The sequence below is a fragment of the Gopherus flavomarginatus genome, chromosome 4 (genome assembly GCF_025201925.1).
Source record: "Gopherus flavomarginatus isolate rGopFla2 chromosome 4, rGopFla2.mat.asm, whole genome shotgun sequence".
NCBI classification, from domain to species: Eukaryota; Metazoa; Chordata; order Testudines; family Testudinidae; genus Gopherus; species Gopherus flavomarginatus.
Window position 1 is genome coordinate 174,357,241 of NC_066620.1, and position 14,341 is coordinate 174,371,581.

Here is a 14,341-nt window from a genome sequence, read left to right on the forward strand (position 1 = left end):
CACTGGGTGTGTGTCCTCCACATAATCTAACAGATAAAAACAGCAAATGACAAAACAAACAAAAAAAACCTTCCCAACCCTTTCCCCCAAACACCAATTAAATAGAATGAAATAAGACCAGAGTAGATAACTTATTTGTGTAGTATATAATGTTAATTGTCTCTAGCATTTAATCTCTGCTTTTATGATTGACGTCTATTCAACCACTATGTCATTTTGCTGTTTTAGGAGTCTGTGCTTACAGTTATGAATGGGGAAAGCATTAGCCGAGGAAACAGAACTGAAATGTCCAAGACTTGTATGATGATTGTCCATTTTTTATTTGTATCATTATGTTTTATTACTATTCAAAGCCATGAAAAATGAAACTCTAATCCCACTGAAGTAATTAGGGGTTTTGCCATTGACTTCAAGTGAGGCAGAATTAAACCCTATATGTATAATTCAGTATATTTTATACACTAAAGAATTCCTTCCAGAAAGTCTATAGTTACTCTTCAGAAAGAACTGTGTGTGTAGATTTGTCTTCATTAAGTTTCAGGGAGCAATATAACATTCTTATTCTTTTGTGAATTAAGAGGGTATTCCATCTAAAATAGTTTCATTAAAACGATAGTATGAACTATATTATGGTACTTTGTTCATTCCACAAGCATGCCTCCAGTTGATGCCAATGGGAATTCTGTGCATGACTGGAGGAAACTAAATGGTTAAGGATGAGATCAAGCATTAGAAGCTAGAAAATTTGGCTACGTTTTGTATGATTTATAGTGGTTAATAAATTATTGATGTTTTAATGATCAGTTGTTTTCCACTATTATAGAGTCCAGCTAGTCAGTAGATTGCTTATAACCTTGTATAACACCTTCTGATATGCTCATAACTATCGATAACACATCCTGTTCATATTTATAACATACTCATAACATCTACTAATCATGTATGAACCCTTTATAAGCCACTTGTAAATGGAATCTTAATTTAATCTAAATCTGAACATTCTAAGCTAATATTAATTCTATATTATTTTAGCTGATATGCCTAGATAGAGTGACATACTGTATATGATATATAATGTGGCATAGACAGGATACACTATTCTGAAATCTTTGCAGTATTTTGCATAAATATTCAGCTGTACGAGCCCAAAGTAATAACTAGACAACACAGCTTGGTCTAGTCCCACGCTCAACCTAGACATCAATCTGTTATGAGTGGATGTCACCACTGAATCTGACAAAGCTTCCAGGATCTGGGTAGTGACTAGCTCTGGGTTGCTCAAGCACACTCCCCAGAAGCAGATTCTGCATCTAACACCCTCTTGGGCAGTAGGACCCCACAGTCTGGCCACCTAGATACTAGAACCATTGCTTCAGGACTCCTGAGCACCCTGGTTTCTTAGACACATTCCCCCCCAGAGACCACCTGATTTGTGTGGCTCTGGTTGCTAATTAACCCTTCAGGGACAACATACAACAAAAGCCAGGAAACTCAGGTTTAGCAAAGGAATTTTTTAAACACACACACTTTCCTCTTTAAAAGAACAAGAGAGTTATAGATTTATTGGAAAACAACAAGATCCCCTCAGTCTGATCCCATCCCCTTTTGTGAGCCCATAGGTTTGGTCCAACTCTTTAGAGAAGAGAAGCAAAGTCCTCCAGTCTTCCTCCTTCTTCCTCCAATCTTTCCAATTCCAATTTGTTTCTGGAGATTAAATGCCTTATCTTACATAGAAAAGCATTCATTTTTAAAACAGATTCTGCACCTCTTTGGTCAGATGGAGAAACTGCAGATCTCCCAGCCATGTGCTCAGACCAGTGGTAGGGGGATTCAATCTTCCTCCGCTTTGACAGGTTTCTGTGTAGAGTCCATTGAAAGTCAAAGGCCCTAACAGCAGAAACCCCATTTGTCAAGCGGGGAAATGGTCTCTGATTGTTATGTCACAGCTTTCTAGACTCAATCAAATTAGAGTATGTGTCAAATTACTGCTACAAAGTGGATGATCTTATCTACAATTACAGTTGCAATTACAAATAGCATCCATAAATACAAATGGAATTCATAACTGGACACAGGCATATTTCCCAAGCTTTCTCACTGGGGCCAAACTTCCCCCTCAGTTTTGAAATGCAGATGTCAGAAATTGGAATTGAGAGTTGCCTCACAGCATCCAAGTGCTAGTTACTGTTCCTGACATAAGATCCTTTGACTCTGTTATTTCATTCCAAGTGTTTATTCCTCATCTAAGGGTAATCACTTAATAGGAGTCTTTGTTACAGATGACAAAGAAATTACAAAGGAGACCATTCTGACTGGACAACTAGGACAAGACAAATGGTGGATTTAAAAATGCTTTGATATATAGACACGTATACTGGTGTGTCCACAGCTCAAACATCAACTATGATTACTGGAAACCTCAGTCCCCAACCACGTCCACACACACACAGAGCCATAAAAATCAAAGGCCAGAACTGGTATACGTGCTGCTACTGTCTCGTGTTCAGACATCTACTTAAGACAACATGCTGCTGTTGATCCAGACTCACAACCTTCAGTATGTCAAAATCATTAAAAAAAATGTTTAGTTTGGAGGACGGGAGGGAAAATCAGGCTGGGAAGGAGCTGAGCCAGCTCCAGAGAGCAACTTCCTGCCTGTCCAGCAAAATGAGAGAGCAGCTCCTTATTGCCATGAGTATGCAATTACAGCTTCCTCCTTCCTGCCCAGTGGACCAGCTGAAGAGATGATTGTCTTGGGAGATGGGGAAAGTGCTAAGCTGCATGAAGCAGCAGTTTTGGACTTCTTCTTCAGCTGTCTCCTTCCCCATACTCAATGGGGTTTGAAGGTTATGTGGGACTGATAGAAACATATTGATGACCTTCCTGCCCCTGCAGAAATTGGGGAGTGATGTTCCCTGTGTCTCCTTACATTACACCTATGGCAGTAAGCAGTGCGCAGCACAAAAAGGGCACCTCAGAATGTGTCAGTGGTCCATCCCCTTTGTTTTCATGGACATTTTTAGCACTATTATGTGATCAGTCTGAAAAATGAGTGTTTATATCTAGTTTCATATATATATAAAACCATAATTACTTTAAATTATTTGTAAAACTTGCAGATCATGCAGTGGTGCTCATTCCAAGTAATTGTTTGGAGTTCTGAACAGTGACAAACATAATAGATGTTTATAGAAAATGTTTCTTTAAAGTGCAAAATGGATTTAATCACACAGTTCATTACTGCTGTGAAGAGGGTCATAAGAAAAAACAACAACACTACTCTAAATGTAAACAGTTTTAATGCAGTCGTTCCAGAATATCATCACTTTATATGTCTCTGCCTGAGGTCTTATGTTAGATGGGAATTTCCAGATCTAAAACTTTGTTTTGGGTTTTTGTGCTTCAATAAGATTTCTTAAAACTGTTAGTAAAAACCTATCTAATTTTTGACCACAGTAATTCAGTATGTGAATTGATTGTTCAAGGAAGCTAATTGACTATGAAATAAGAATAAGTATTTCCTAGTGAAAACAGTAATCCACAGTTGAGAATAATCTTTTGCCTTTAGGATTTTGGAGAAAATGAGTAAAGAATTCTGATCAATGTGTATAAAAGGCTTTAATTAGCACTTACAATATCTTTCTGCTTAAGAAGCAAAAGTTGCAAAATAGCCACCCTCAAATGGGGATCAACACTGCACATATTGAGAAAAACAGTTGAGTAATGGTTTTGCCAGATTAAACCTAGCTGAAAAAAAAACCTAGTTGAAAAAAAAATCCCAACAAACTCAGATAAAACCAGGTTTAGAGAACAGCACTCAGGCCATGTCTACATCTAAAACTTTGCAGCGCTGGTTGTTATAGCTGTATTAGGACAGCTGTATAGGGCCAGCGCTGCAGAGTGTCCACACTTACTGCTAGCAGCGCTGTAAGTGCTGTTAGATGTGGCCACACTGCAGCGCTGTTGGGAGTGATGCATTGTGGGCGGCTATCCCACAGGGCACCTCGTCCCACAGCGGCGCTGGGGCTTATGGGAAGGGGAAGGAAGTGTGATTGTCCTTCTGCTTCCTGTTCCTGTTCCAACGGCCAGCGTTGCTTTGGTACACATGCGGAGCACTGTGGCAGCATTGTGACTCTAAAGCGGTTTTTTCTGCATTATCTTTCAAGAATGGATCCTCAGGTACTGAATACCTTACTAATGACTATTGCCAGCACATCTCGCCTTACTGTGGATCTAATCCTTAGGCTGCTAAATGTGCGTGTGACTGACATTGAGAAGTCGGACGATGGTACTGAATCGCATCAATATGCAGACAGTACAATGCTAGTGGCAATAACAGACGTGCTCTGCTCCGTGGACCGGCGCGTTTCGGCTCGGGAAACCAGCACTGAGTGGTGGGATCACATCGTCCTGCAATCATGGGATGACGAGCAGTGGCTGCAGAACTTTCGTATGAGGAAAGCCACTTTCATGGGACTTTGTGATGATCTCGCCCCCAACCTGCGGCGCATGAACACGAGATTTAGAGATGCCCTTTCTGTGGAGAAGCGGGTGGCTATTGCAATCTGGAAGCTGGCAACTCCAGACTGTTTCCGATCTGTGGCGAACCAGTTCGGAGTGGGAAAGTCCACCGTTGGAATGGTGCTGATGCAAGTTTGCAGGGCCATTAATCGAACACTGACAAGAAGAACCGTGACTCTTGGTAACGTGCAGGACATTTTAGATGGCTTTGCAGAAATGGGCTTCCCTAACTGTGGAGGGGCAGTAGATGGGACGCATATTCCTATTATCTCTCCACCCCACCTGGCATCGGAGTATATTAATCGCAAGGGGTACTTCTCTGTGGTTCTGCAAGCGCTTGTGGATCACCGTGGGCATTTCACTGACATTTACTCTGGATGGCCTGGAAAGGTGCACGATGCACGCATATTTAGGAACAGTGCCCTGTTCAGGAGGCTTAGGGCCGGGACCTTTTTCCCAGATCACAATATAACAGTAGGGGACGTGGAAATGCCCATCGTGATTCTGGGAGACCCCGCTTACCCATTAATGCCATGGCTCATGAAACCATATACTGGGAAGCTTGACAGGAGCAAGGAACGTTTCAACTACAGGTTGAGCCGCTGTAGAATGACTGTGGAGCGTGCTTTTGGCCGTTTGAAAGCTCGCTGGCGCAGTCTGTTCGGGAAGCTAGATTTGATGGAAAGCAGCATTACCGCAGTTATATCCGCGTGCTGCACCCTCCATAATATTTGTGAAGGGAAGGGTGAAAGGTTCAGTGAGGAATGGACCTCCGAGGTTATACGTTTGGAGAATGAGTTTGCTCAGCCAGAGAGCAGGGCTAATAGGGAGGCCCAGGAAAGGGCTTCAAGGATTAGGGATGCTATAAGGGAGCAATTTGATGCTGAGAGCCAGCAGTAATGTTTGGTGCATGTGTTGTGCTTTGCTTTACCTTGCTGTGTATAATTAGCCATTTCTATCACCAATAAAACATATGGAAAGAAATACAAACCAAAACCTTTTATTTGTCATACAGTAAAAAACAGGTAAGGGGGTATGGGTGGTTCACAGTACATTCAGAGGTTTTACTATTTCCTATTTTACTCAATTGTAACCGTCTGATGCAACTCACCATTACTTTGCTGCAGAATGATGGGGGTGGAGTGCACTGGGTAAGAATTAAACATATCTTGGTTACTAGGTGATGTTATAGGTGTTGGGGGCAGCTGATGATAATAAGGAACTGGGTGCTGCATAAAGCTATTTTGAGGATACACAGGGGGACAAGGAACATTGCTTTTGGAAGCCTGTGGGTTATCACGGTATATATTTGCCTGCATGGCTACAAGAGACTCAAAAGACTTGGTTTGGCGAGACAGGAGTCTCATCATCTGCCTGGCTATTCTTTTGGCAGACAATTCCTGTCTCCTGCTTTCAGTCAGCCTCCATTCCTGTACACTTTTTCTCCACTCCTCAGTCTTCCTACTTTCCCTGTTGTAGTGGTTCAGAACGGTCTTGATCAGCTCCTCTTTTGATTTCCTAGGATTGCGCCTCAAATTCTGCAATCTACGTGAGGCCGGTGACACAGCCGCATTACTCGAGTTGTCTAGAAAAAATAGAGATAGAGACATGTAATACACAGGGGCATCATTGTTTATTATCAACTTTTGAAGGACATTGGAAACTGTAGGTAGCATCCCTCTCACATACCTCACATAACACTGTAGAGTTCAAGAAAGCTAAGACATGTCTAGCAATGGGGTGAGTACTTTTGCTTAAAATTCTCCCATGTTAGTGGGATGCCTTGGTTCCTGCTTGGAAGGGGGGATCGGTGAGGAAGAAGCACCCCGCAGGACACGGTTCCCGCTTGGAAGGGGGGGTGGGGGACGGACAGAGCACACCGCAGGGCAGGTTTCCCACTTGGAAGGGGGGGTGGGGGACGGACAGAGCACACCGCAGGGCAGGTTTCACGCTTGGAAGGGGGGATCGGTGAGGAAGAAGCACCCCGCAGGACACGGTTCCCGCTTGGAAGGGGGGGTGGGGGACGGACAGAGCACACCGCAGGGCAGGTTTCCCGCTTGGAAGGGGGGGTGGGGGACGGACAGAGCACACCGCAGGGCAGGTTTCCCGCTTGGAAGGGGGGGTGGGGGACGGACAGAGCACACCGCAGGGCAGGTTTCACGCTTGGAAGGGGGGATCGGTGAGGAAGAAGCACCCCGCAGGACACGGTTCCCGCTTGGAAGGGGGGGTGGGGGACGGACAGAGCACACCGCAGGGCAGGTTTCACGCTTGGAAGGGGGGATCGGTGAGGAAGAAGCACACCGCAGGGCAGGTTTCCCGCTTGGAAGGGGGGGTGGGGGACGGACAGAGCACACCGCAGGGCAGGTTTCACGCTTGGAAGGGGGGATCGGTGAGGAAGAAGCACCCCGCAGGACACGGTTCCCGCTTGGAAGGGGGGGTGGGGGACGGACAGAGCACACCGCAGGGCAGGTTTCACACTTGGAAGGGGGGATCGGTGAGGAAGAAGCACCCCGCAGGACACGGTTCCCGCTTGGAAGGGGGGGTGGGGGACGGACAGAGCATTGCAATCTACTTACCACGAGCACGATCCTCAGCTTCCTCATCAACGTCCGCTTCCAGCTGCTGTGACTGGCTAGTCTCCTCAGGGCTGGAGAAGAGCTCCTGGCTGCCTGTGTCCTGAGACTCTGGGGTGTCCCCCTCAACGCCAGTAGCATCACTGTATTCATCCTCTACACCATCCCCCACTTCTCCCTGCTCTGAACTCTCCATCGTGCTCCTAGGATTCACGGTGGGGTCACACCCAAGTATGGCATCCAGCTCCTTGTAAAACCTGCAGGTTGTGGGGGCTGCTCCTGAGCGTCGGTTTCCCTCACGGGCTTTGCAGTATGCACTCCTCATCTCCTTAATTTTTACTCTGCATTGCAAGGCGTCCCGTTCGTGGCCCCTTCTCAGCATGGACTGCGATATCTGACTATAGGTATCATAGTTTCTCCTTCTGGAGCGCAGCTGTGTTTGAACAGCCTCATCTCCCCACACACTAATTAGATCCTGCAGCTCTGCATTGGTCCATGCTGGGGCTCGTTTGTTGCGTGGAGGCATGGTCGCTGAATGATTGATTGATTAATTGCACTCCACGCCTGACTGAGCAAACAGGAAGGTGATTTTTTAAATTTCCCGGGGGATTTAAAGGAGGGGTCAGGTGAGCACAGGGCAGAGGAGTTTTCTTGATTACCAGAGAGGTATCCTCAGGTATGCTGGGATACCTGCTTATTCCACGGAGGTCAAGAAAAGCGCTGGTAAGTGTCTACATTGCATTACCAGCGCTGGATCACCAGCGCTGGATCCTCTACACCCGAGACAAAACGGGAGTACGGCCAGCGCTGCAAACAGGGAGTTGCAGCGCTGGTGATGCCCTGCAGATGTGTACACCTTCAAAGTTGCAGCGCTGTAACTCCCTCACCAGCGCTGCAACTTTCTGATGTAGACAAGCCCTCAGATAAAACCAGGTTTAGAGAACAGCTTAAAAAGATAACTATTAGCACCAAAAAAAAAGAAAAAAGAAAAAAAATCCATTGTATAGTAGCTTTTAAGGAAAGAATGTTTTTAAAAAATAATTTCTTGTTAATTCAGTCCCTCACTGCTTGCAGACGTACATCCTGATTTCTTGGAATAAAGCAATGTTAAGAAATTTTTATAGCATTCTTCTCTCTCATATTGAAGATTATCTCCAGTGAGGAAAGGTTAAACTTCTCCATGCAGAAATACCTGTATGTTTTGTGACAAAAAGGGAAAGGAAGTTAATTACAGTTGAACCTCCAAGTTACAAACACCAGAGTTATGAACTGACGACACACCTCATTTGGAACCAGAAGTACGTGATCAGACAGCAGCAGAGACCAAAAAAAAGGGGCAAATACTTCACAGTATTGTGTTAAATGTAAGCTACTGAAAAATAAAGGGAAAGCAGCATTTTTCTTCTGCTTAGTAAAGTTTCCAATCTGTATTAAGTCAATGTTCAGTTGTAAATTTTTGAAAGAACAACCATAAAGTTTTGTTCAAAGTGACAAATATTTCAGAGTTACAAACAACCTACATTCCCAAGGTGTTTGTAACTCTGAGGTTCTATTGTAGCTTACAATATGCCTTGTAATGGAGATAAGGTTAAAGATAGGTTATTTTTAAAAGATTTTTAAAAAGTGGATCTTGGTGCATTCCTGAATGGGCAATGTGAACAAGAACAAAACACCAACACATTAAGAGCAATCAGTAAGAGAATCTGGGATGAGAAGGGAAGAAAAGGGATGGGAAAAATAGATTCTTGGTTAACTGGCTAAGCCGTTTTGGGTTTCCAGGACATTTAATCTAGTCAACTGAAAGTGTCCACAGTTGTGGCACTGTCCAAACAATCTACTGACTTGAACTGATGGATTTCTCAGTAAAAATCCACTTATTAAAAGGTTTACCTCCTTTGTTTTGTGGGTTATTTTTTATTTCTTTGCTTTACATCACTTTTGTTCACTCACACAATAAAAGTCCATGCATTATTGAGGTTCTTTTCCCCCCACTTCCATTCGATAACCAGAATGTCACTTTCATTAGGTATAAGTACAGTACTTTCCTACTGAACATAATTAATTTTCAGAGCATGTTTATTTTGACTTCTTGTTATTAGATATTGAATTCATTCATTATTTTTATTTTATAAACAAATGCGATTAAATAAACAAAATAGCAATGTGTCTGAAACAAGACTAGAATTGGGAATAATATCAAACAAAACTCAGACGTTTAAAGATTTATTAAATCTATACATTTTAGCTTAAAAAGTAGAGGCTAGTTAACATTGTTAATCAAAGATTTTTAATGGAAAATGACATTGTTTAATAATGTAAGCAGAGTCAGAATGAGCTCCACCCTGACATCTAGTGGTGAATTATGGGGAGTGTGGAAAGGAATTTCAGGTATTTGCATTGGCACACCCACCCCACCTAGCATAGACCACGGCAGCCTGGGATGGTTATTTTGACAGCTCTGGGATCCCCAATTTCTTTGTTATTGGGGCGGGAGGGGTAAAACTCTGCAGATAAACTTTTGAAATCTGAGGTGGCACTGACCAGAGACAGAGACTTTTGGGTTGTTGGACTTTCGGGTAATTGGACTTAAGACCCTAAGGGGAAAATGACATTGCCAAAACTTACTTGGTGGGTCTTTTGCTCATGGTTTATGTTATGAATCGTGTTTGTGGTGTTTCCCCAATATGATGCCACATTGTTTCCCTCCTTTATTAAAGGGACTTTGCTACACTCAGAGTCTGTGCTTGCGAGAGGGGAAGTATTGCCTCCTAGAGGCACTGGGGGGATGGTATGTAATTGTCCCAGGTCACTGGGTGGGGGCTTGAGCCGGTTTTGCATTTGCGTTATTGAAACGGAACCCCTGGATACTGAACCCGGCACTGGTTGCTGCCAACTCAGAGGGGCAGAAGAGTTACAATAAAAATTGGCTTTTTACGTTTTTGATTAAAAATTGTTGTTTTTTTGTTCCCCTCCTCTTTCTTCCACATTCCCCCCTCCCCCCCGTTTCCAATGACAAAATACTAGCTGCTACATGCACTGTAACTTTTTGGAGGAATTCATTAAGAAAAGAAATACATCTCATTTCCTTACCTGAGAATAGTGAAGACAAATTGGACATGTTTTTAAAGTACTAATTGTGGCTCTTTTTCAGTGCTTAAAATTGTTTATCTACTCATTAGCCCATTCAATTTGTCTTCTCCTACATGCAACTTTTTTAATATTTAGCTTGGTTTGGGTTTTTTTACCATTTATCAGGGCCACCCAGAGGATTCAGGGGGCTTGGGGCAAAGCAATTCTGGGGGCCCCTTCAATAAAAAAAATTGCAATACTATACAATACTATACTCTCATGGGGGCCCCTGCTGGGCCTGGCACAAATTGCCCCACTTGCTCCCCTGCCACAGGCAACCCTGGGAAAAATAAACCTTCCGCATCTCAGCACATACTCAGTTTTGAGACAATTTCTTGACAAGGTATCACTGGTTCTAGCATCAGCTACTGCTAAAAGGCACTAAAGCTCATTAAAAGGGTTGGACAAATATTTTCCGTCAAAACTTTTTTTGGATCGAAAACTACAGGTTTTTAAAAAGCAGAAAAAATCATGGACAATTCCCTGCCTTATACCCATGCCACTCTGTTGATTTTGCTGGTATTGTGCTTGGATAACTCAGGGCTGAATTTAGCTCAGAATGCTTTTTAGCTCAATAGGACCTGTAGTTGAATGCTTATCAGTATTTTTACTGAAACTTGCACTGATGGGTTGTCAGTCTCCTTTGGCTGAGCATTATTCTCATGGTTTCTTTATAATTTGTTTAGCACCAACAGCTCCAAACTGAATTAACACCTGCCTGACTTTTTGCACCAAAAGCCAGCCAGCCTACAGGAGACAGTAGTGAGGAAAGTCACTCATTGTAAGTCCCTGTCCTTCCCACAAAACTCCATGCGCTTCTGACCATTTGGAACTCCACACAGTTACAAAAATGGGGGGGAGGGAGAAGAGCATTGCCTTGGAGGCAGCACTCCCTTTCCGTGCAGCCATTACTGGGATATCTTCTATGCATACCCTAAACAATATGCTCCAGCCACTATATTACAATCTATCCTCATCTCACTATTATTCGCAATAATAATCATACTGCAGTAGCAGGGAAAAAAATGTGATGGTTTCCAAACAGAGAGGAATGCAGTCTCTGTGCCAAACAGTGTACAAGCTAGGCCCTCAACCCTGTAATGACTTTGTGCAAGTATATGGGACTGTCCACATATCAGTGGAATACCTCTACCCTTGATCAATTTCTCTGGACCTTTTTTTGTTTGTTTCTTAACAAATAAACAAAACCACACACCACAACCTTTCTGCCAAAAATTTAAAACGAAATCATCCTGAAGGAAAGCTGAACAAAGCACTCTTCCAAATGAGAGTATAACTATGTTCTTTGCAAAGGTCATTATAACATGTTCTCCTTTACTATATTTTACCCCTTCTGTAGTTTTAGCAGCTATATTTAGTTTATGTTTAGGCATCAGAAAATAGAGTCATACCTTTCAAAATTACTTTAGGCATACCTCATGAGGGTGCACTCACCGGCCCACTGAGTTGCAGATGCTGTAACACCTGTTTCCTAATAAGATTTCATGATCCATACGGTTCCTAGCCAATTGACATAAATACTAAATGCACACTTTATTTTGTTGCCTTCAGTGAATTGCACCATGGAATTTTGCTTAGAGGGATCTAAAATTGGGGCTTGCCCTATAAGGAGTGCTGTATTTTCAATGCAGTTTCACCATCTGCAATACAGACCTAATACTACTATTCTTCAAAAAGGTGTTATTTGGTGTAGTTCATGTTTTATAAAACACTTTAAGATTCTCAGTTGGAAAGCACAATAGAAATTAGGGTTTGTGAAAAACTTGAAAAAATCATGTAAATTCTCGCAAATTCAAAACCATGTTTCATTCATTATTTTTCATAAATGTCCAATTTTGTTTTCTACAATTTTTGCACAATTTTAAGGCAATTTTAAAAAAATGAAACACAAATATTTTAAAATATTATCTTTTAATTTAAAAAATGCAAACCCTTCAATTTTAAAAATAAAATCACACTATTGCCACTAAATATACTAAATAGTGTTGGCAATGCAGAGACGTAAAAGACAAAGAAATTTCCTAGCAGCCTATGGTCAACACTTTTTTATTTAGATTCCACAGAAAATATTTTTAAATGACAAATTCTGAAAAGTTTGAAAATCTTGTCAAAATTTTATTTAAAAAAAAGGCCAAAATATAATGCACTTTAAAATCTCAAAATATTATTACATTTGCATAATCTAGATGCAAGTAAGAATGTTTATTCATAGGAATTCTAGGGCACCTCATTTGCCATTGACTTTAGTAGTGCTTCATTTTTAGTATCCAAAACTGTTGAACAAAAAACACTGTTGCACCAAAGATCCAGTGTAATTTAAAGACTGATAAAGTTTGCAGTTCAACATATCCTCTGCTGAATCATGCCAAAGTCAGTATTACCGCTGAAACACTTTGTTATAAAATACAGATAAAATGTGCTCAATCCAATGTCTAATATTCAGCTTTTACTCATGCATAATGTATCCCACTATCTTTCAAAACCCATGTCTTACTGAAGTGCAGGTATTTTTTTCTGATAGTATGGAAGCTTGTTAGATTATTTCCTGCTTATACCATCACCACTTTCATCTGTGGAAGTGGATTTTTGTATCTGCGCATCTGTGATTTTCTCACTAATGTACAAATCCAAACTAATCAATGTTTTGTTTTCCTGTGTATTATGAAAACTGAGTGGCTAAATTGGGAAACTCTGTTTTTTCTGTACAACAGAAACCCATTTATCCAATCTAATTGGGTTCAGGACCAGATCATATAATCAAAAATTTGGATAATCTGGAGAATGGGAAAGTGCAAGGCTGCAGTGCTAACAGCCACAGGAGAGATCTCCCGCTTCTGGACCTGTGTGCGCTGGTTGTTCAGTTAATATGGAGAAATGGATAATGGAGAGTTGGATAAATGGGGTTCTAATTGCAATTATAAAACAAATAAAAAGGCAAGCAAACACTGGAATGCAATTGTCAGACGTGAAGAAATAGTGAGCTGTTGTAATGTGCTCTCCACTTAATACTTTGTAGCAGAATGATTCTCCATGTAAGAATGCACCATTAGATTAATTTGGTAGCATACATGGACATCTGCAGCTCCAGCAGTGAAGAGTCTGAAGATCACAGATGTACTATCTCTTTGGAGTTGTAGTCATTCATTTCATGCTTCTTTTAGATTGCACTTAAAAAAAATTATAAGTTTGCTGAATTTAAGGCAGATTGGACAAGTCAGTCATCAACATTGTAGAAAAAACCCTTTGGGTAGGGGTGCCTTATACTGATAATAAACCCAATAAATATTAGGATGTAGATATTAGGATAAGCCTGCAGTTACTAATGCACACACTGAATAGTAGCCCAGGTGGTAGAAAAGAAGGCCAATATATCAGCATATCAAGCTGATGAAGTTCCCTAATATACCCCATATGAGCACTGCTTAGAAACAGCTTGCTGAACATGCCCTTTTTCCTGGCACTGTTGCTGAAAACCAGATGAGCCATAATTAAATGTGGGTCACCGAGGAGAGAAACTGTGGTTTTAATCATCGTGCCATTTATATTCTTGCAAATAAGTAAATCAAATATATTGTGCGAAGGGCAAAAGTAGAACCTTTTCAGCACAACTCGAACTTGGCCAAAAATGTCACCATAAATGTTTCTTTTGTACTGCAGGTATTTCTGTACAGTTTAAAACAAACTTTTGTTGCTATTCATGATGAAAGAAAACCTAATAGAAATAATTATAAGTTATCATTTAATTTTATTGTACTGTTGAAATATACTGTTATTGTCCTATTGTCATTGTTCTATTCACAAATTTCCTCAAAGATAATCTCACTTGCCAATACCCAAACTGGTATTTCCCCTTATTGACACAGATGCAACAATAACAATATTTCATGCCAGAGAAGTAGCTGTAAAACTCTCCCACGAAGGTGATGCAGAAGGCTACAATATAGGTGTTAACAGCATTTTCACACTGGTATGCCACACTGTTGCCCTCCTCTCATTCTCTTTTTCTCTTCTAGTTGGTGTCCCCGTGTGCTACACACTATGCTTTTTAGACTAATTGGCAACTGTCGGCAGACAGAATGCTGGGCTGGATGGACCCT

At 41.6% G+C, this 14,341-nt stretch overlaps 2 protein-coding genes across 4 annotated transcripts in view; one reads left to right on the top strand and one right to left on the bottom strand.

Annotated features, from left to right (window-relative positions):
* CSMD1 (CUB and Sushi multiple domains 1) overlaps window positions 1-14,341 on the top strand; it is a 1,994,958-nt gene that overhangs the window by 561,883 nt on the left and 1,418,734 nt on the right. The gene's annotated exons all lie outside the window — the stretch shown is intronic.
* Window positions 5,506-7,483, bottom strand: LOC127049729 (zinc finger and SCAN domain-containing protein 29-like). The gene is made up of 2 exons (XM_050950972.1): window positions 7,098-7,483; window positions 5,506-6,106 (listed from the first exon to the last, which is right to left on the bottom strand). Exons 1-2 carry the CDS (start codon window positions 7,474-7,476, stop codon window positions 5,601-5,603), a joined length of 885 nt encoding a protein of 294 aa, XP_050806929.1. The 5' UTR covers window positions 7,477-7,483; the 3' UTR covers window positions 5,506-5,600.